General features: G+C 36.7%; 1 protein-coding gene across 1 annotated transcript; it reads right to left on the reverse strand.

Annotated features, from left to right (window-relative positions):
• Positions 1-1,165: 1,165 nt before the first annotated feature.
• LOC149002488 (2-alkenal reductase (NADP(+)-dependent)-like) lies at positions 1,166-5,239 on the reverse strand. The gene is made up of 5 exons (XM_089136368.1): positions 4,903-5,239; positions 3,949-4,126; positions 2,681-2,847; positions 2,443-2,525; positions 1,166-2,207 (listed from the first exon to the last, which is right to left on the reverse strand). The coding sequence occupies exons 1-5, from the start codon at positions 5,134-5,136 to the stop codon at positions 1,829-1,831; spliced, it is 1,041 nt and encodes a 346-aa protein (XP_088992494.1). The 5' UTR covers positions 5,137-5,239; the 3' UTR covers positions 1,166-1,828.
• Between the last annotated feature and the right edge of the window lie 813 nt (positions 5,240-6,052).

Raw genomic sequence — 6,052 nt, forward strand, 5'->3', positions numbered from 1 at the left:
AAGTCAGGGTGAGATGCCCAAGCATCATGGTAATGAAAAAGTTTGTAAATATTGAGATAGGAGTTTGGGATGGACAGTGGTAATGGGTTATGATCTAAACCTATCATGGGAAGTTTTCAAAACTTAGAATTGGGAAAAGCTTTTAACCAATTGTCAAAAGAAAGAATCCAATCCAGCCTTTCCCTAATTAAAAAACCTCCCTTTTTACTTACTAAACCAAGTAAAGATTGATTCAAGATAAGAGATTTCAAGAATCAAAACAAAAATTAGCTATCACTAGGGATAATTGTCAAGAAATTACCACTCACAAGCAATATTTGGATAAAACTTTTGACATCGAGGATCGGGAAATTTTCTATATTTTCTTGGTATTGAAGTTGCAAGCTCTAGTAAGGGATTGTTCTTTCTTCTTCTTTTTTTTTTTTTTTTTTTTTGGTAATACTAGTAAGGGATTGTTCACTTGTCAAATAAAGCATACTCTTGACCTTCTAATAGAAACTGGAAAATGGGTGTGAAACCAGCTAACTCTTCCATGGACTTTAATAGCAAAGTGGTCAGTGATTCTACTCCTCTGTAAGATATTGATTGTTTTCAATGATTAGTAGGACTAATTTATCTTACTATTTTTCTTTTTTGGTAAACCATTTATCTTACTATTACTAGGCCTAATATTGCATATGCATTAAGTTATGTAAACCATTTATGCATGCTCCTACCAAAGGACATATAGAGTTGGTAGACCGTATTTTATGTTACTTGAAGTCATCTCCGGGATGAGGTATATGGATGAAGAAAAATGAGAACATTATTATTGAAGGATTCTCGATGCTGACTGGGCTAGTAATCCTATTGATCAAAAATCAACTACTGGTTTCTATATATTTGTTGGAGGAAACCTAGTCACTTAGAAAAGTAAAAAAACAAAGTGTGATTGCACATTCCAGTGCTGAAACCGAGTATAGAACAATGACATCTGCAATTAGTGAATTGGTATGGATCAGATATCTTCTTCAAGAATTAGGATTTGACAATTTTAGTCAACCTATGAAGCTCTTCTGTGATAATCAAACACCTATTCACATTACTTCCAATCCAGTATTTCATGAAAGAACCAAACACATCGAGGTTGATTGTCATTTTATTCATAAAAAGGTCCAAGATGAAACTATTACAACTCCATTCATAAGAGCAGCTTGCAAATATTTTCACAAAATCTCTATCTAAGGGAGCATTCAAAAATTATTGTCCAAGTTGACCTCAGATGTCATCTTCGATCCAACTTGAGGGGGAGTGTTATCAGATATTATTCTTTCAGTATAACATGAAGACCAATAGTCCTAAACATTATAAAATTATCATTCTTTGCAAAACTTCATTCCTTATAAAACACAACATCATGTATACCACCATTTCTATTTGAAGATAATAAAAGTTCTTCTCAAAATATAGTTGAGTGGGAATTTCACCGTGGACTTAAACTTCACACTAAAGATCGAACTACATTAAAATCGCATGTTTATTCTAAACAAAGGGTAAGGGTGGTGACAGATGAAGGTTAAGTCATGAGCCAGGGAATTGTTGATGGTGATTATCTTGGTTGTAATTTGGCTAGACATCAAGTACTCTATCTGCTATTTTACGTTTTGTTTGAACTAGACTTCTTTAGTAAATACTAATTTTGTATTGTACTTAAGCTACACAATCATGCATCATATTTTGAAATTGTGAAACCAAGGGCAAAGCTGCTACTTTAGTTTGATAACAACCAATAAAGACCAAACCATAATAGACACAACAGAGAGAATGGTGGAATTACAAAATGCAGCAATCATTCACGAGCAACCACCACAACTTGTTTCCCAACGTTGCGGCCTTTGAAGAGTCCAATCAAAGCTTCAGGTGCTTTATCAAGGCCTTCAACAGTATCTTCTACATATGTTACCTTCCCCTGTTTGATAAATGGTATGATGAACTCAAGAAACTTGGGGTATTGATGATAGTAGCTGAAAACCAAGAACCCTTCCATGCGAATTTGCTTGCTAATAATGCAGAACAAATTGTGCACACCCTCTGGCTGTTCGAGGTTGTACTGGGAGATCATGCCACACACAGCAATGCGGCCCATGACTTTCATGTTCAGGAGTACTGCGTCAAGCATCTTTCCACCAACATTTTCGAAGTATATGTCTATGCCTTCGGGAAAGTACCTGGGTAGAAAGATACAGAATCTCAAGGATCAAAAAAGGCAGAGAAGCAAGGTTATGCATAGCTTAGACCTTGTATCTAGTAGGGACAAGGATTACTATTGTTATTCTTGTTGTTATTGAAAACAAGGTAGAGAAGAAGTTTCAGAAACATGGCCTAAAAAGCAAATAAAGTATAAAGCTTCTCCTTTGATATGATATTGAGGTTTTTTTAATGATCAATGATACTAGTACTGACCTCTTTAAAGCAGCATCCAAGTCATCCTCTTCTTTATAATTGAAGGCCTCATTAAATCCAAACTTGTTCTTCAACAGATCAACCTTAATTTTCAACCCCCAAGAGAACAATCAACCCATTAGCCCCTGGCAATGCTCACTTATTTAGATAAAATAATGACTGTCCTCATCATATCTTGTAACTTTAATTCCTGGGTCTAACATGTTCAAAGAAAGAAGTGAACTTGATAAAGACTCACCTTTTCTTTGCTTCCAGCACTTCCCACCACGTAACAACCCATTAACTTAGCAAACTGTCCAACAAGTTGGCCAACTGCACCAGATGCAGCTGATATGAACACAGTTTCTCCTTTCTTAGGAGAGCAGATATCATGAAAACCAGCAAAAGCGGTCATTCCAGGCATCCCTATGAAGCAACAGTTGCATGGTTAAGATGAATTCTGCTTAATACATAAAGCATAAGATGTAGAAATGCATGCCACCAAGCACATAACTCCTAAAGGAGCAGCACAATTTCAACAACAGACACAAACTAAAAAAGGAATGAACAACACATAAGGCATAACAATAGGTGTATATGCATGCAACTAGTGAAAAGATTGAAGTCCCAGATTCAAAGATACAGCACCAAAGCATATAACTCCTACAGAGGCAGCACCATTTGTATCACACACATTATGAAGCTGCAACTGACATAATAGTTGAACATCATCCCATATAGTTGGGAGGATATCCTCCATCATAAGGAGACATTGCAGATAGCACACCAAAATCCACAGTCTGGAGCAAAAGTAAAGGAGAAGCTAAACCAGGGAAAAAGAAGCCTTTTTTTCTTTCTTTCTTTTTTCTTGTGTGTGTGTGTGGGGGGGGGGGGGGGCAGGGTGTTTTGGGGTTGGGATACAAGGGTGTCAAAGTTTGGCTTGACTGATTCCCCTGCCCCAGGCAAGCACCACAAGATTACATCAAACCTGATCAAGAGATTATCATATATTTGGTCAACCAGTTCAATCCATACCAAAATCTCATCTCCTTTGTTTGTTCATTGGCCATGCATTTTTAGACCTCAAGATCATCCAGTGAACTAATACAAAACCTTGTATGTACTACACAATTGATCTAAAAACCCAGAAACTAGTGTAACCATCACTAGGACCAATGGGACAACAAAAACAAAGCATTCACACTGAAGATCTAAAAATAGAAAGAAAATACACTCATTGCCTACCTTACAAATGGCACCTTAGCAGTTTGCCTTGAAATATTGAACCTGGGCAAACAGGTAATCATACCTTTCTGTTACTTGTACCTTTCAGAAAGCACTTTCTAATTACTTTATCACAGTCCAAAGAGTCTATTGGATTGCATTACCAATGTCTGAAGCCCCAAAGGCCCAGCAAAACAGATCTAGATATAGAAATCCAAGGAACCCTGCTCCAGGGCTCCCATAAAGTTCTGAGCAGAGAGAGCAATACTTTAGTTATCTTGGATAATACCATAAAGGACTTACCAAGTATTCCTGTATAGTAGGAAAGTGGTACATCAGTGTGTTCAATTTTAAACAGGGAGTCCAGCATTGTAATCAGGCTATACTCTTCCCATCCAGTCATCCCCCACACCAGGTCACCTTCCTTGAACTTTGGAGTACTCGAATCCACCACTTTGGCTACGCCATACCCTGTTATAGGCTGCACATTTACAAAACAAAGATTCACCAAATGCAAGCTCAAACATAGAACTTTGCTGGTAATCAGAAAATGGTAAAGTTTCAACAGCTCTCTGTTAGATTTTATATTGTTAGGATCTTCAACAATTATATTAAAATTTTTCCAACTCTCATAAACAACAGGTTTCTTGTCATTTAAAGTTCCTATAAAATCAATGTTTCCTCAGATCCTGTAAAGAATAAATTCAGAACTGGACACCGCGGAGTTCACAGTTGATGGAATCAGGATTTAATTGGAATCCAGCTTATTAGGTCGACTCGTACTGATTTTTCAGGCTTCAAGTCAATTCCAGCAAATTCCATCAAAACAGAAACCCAGAACCATAAAATCCTACTCCATTGCTGATTCCTTATACAAGAATCATGGCTGAGTTGACTCCACTCATTAACGTGGTGTACAATATGAAATTACAGTTACCAGGTAGAGGAATTTGGCGCTAATTCAGAGGACCTGATTGTTCCAAAGGACAATTACTTTTCTGGGCTGAGTTGATTTCACTCAGAGAAGTGGTATTTAGCAGTGTGAAATTCCTGTTGACCAGGTAGGATATGCTTGTTCCAAAAAACAAGGTTTACTTGTCTGTGGTGATAAATTCATAAACAAATAACATAGCCCATTATTTTATTTTCCATCATCTGAATTCAAAACTGAAAAATTCCACACAGTAATATTCAAAGACCCAAATATTAATTAAAAAAGAAAAAAGACAAAGCAGAAAACAAAATTCAGAATCTTACAGAACCAGGCGTGAAAGGAGAAACATAGCTGGGTCTATCTTGCTTCGACATACGTGCTCTCATGTAAGGATCGCAAGATAAGTAGAGATTCTTCACTACAATCGCTTCTGTTCCTTCTGGAACCTTCAATTTCATGGTTACAGTGCTCTCGACCATGTCAGTTTCTTTCGGGAACCCAACAACATAATCTTTCAGCAGAATCTGTTTGTTACTCACTTCTTCTCCCTTCGCCATTTCTTATCACTCAAAGAAGACGATTCTAATCTCTCTCGGAAAATTCTATCAAAAATCCAGAAATGTAATGAAATGTTTTGAGAGTGAGTAGGTCTGCAGGTCACATTGATAGGAACCAAATTCTGCCACGTAGACAACGACTTCTTTGATACCAGAAAAGATTTTCGTGCGTTTGCTTTTAATTATTTTTTATGCCGCAAAGTCTCGTGTTTCTCATTGCCAAAAAAAAAAAGGGAAAAGGTCTCCGGTTTCACATTGTCCGGCTCACTTTGCACTAGGGGAGAAGAGTATGCTATTTTTCTTTTGCTTTCCGACTCAATTATAAGAAATAAAATTTCAAAAGTGTTCATCATGGGTCTCACTATGGGTCACATTCTTATTGTGTAGTTTAAAAACATCATGCATCTGGTTGGGATTTGGTTTGAAGTATTACCCGATAGAATATAATACTAGTCAATATGTATCCAAGTTGACAATCAACTCAGATTGTTTAGAAGCCGGGCAAGGCTTTACAAAGACTTCCACACTCCTTAGATTGGGTGTGTTGTGGATTGGTGGAAGAAATTCTTGCACTCTGCTCTCAGATTGTGTCTTTTATATTTCAATTTATCTCCAAAAATCATAACTTGTATGCAAATTTTCTTTCTTGAAGCGCTAAGATTTTATATGTTACGAATATTTGGTGGTTACAAGCATAGTATAAAGTGTCGGTGATATATCACCCTATTGCTGGGGGGAGTCGCACGACACATACCAAATTTTGACGATATATTGTCAAAAAATCGGCAATATATCGTAAAAATTCAATTTTTCAATGATATATCGTCAAATTCACCATATTCAACAGAAATTTCATTCAATTTCACCAATTTTTCATATAATTTTTACAAAGTGACATAGGACCTCTACAGGCTTA

Source organism: Hakea prostrata, chromosome 10, assembly GCF_041222555.1.
Source record: "Hakea prostrata isolate BN-2017 chromosome 10, UWA_Hpros_2, whole genome shotgun sequence".
Classification (NCBI taxonomy): Eukaryota; Viridiplantae; Streptophyta; class Magnoliopsida; order Proteales; family Proteaceae; genus Hakea; species Hakea prostrata.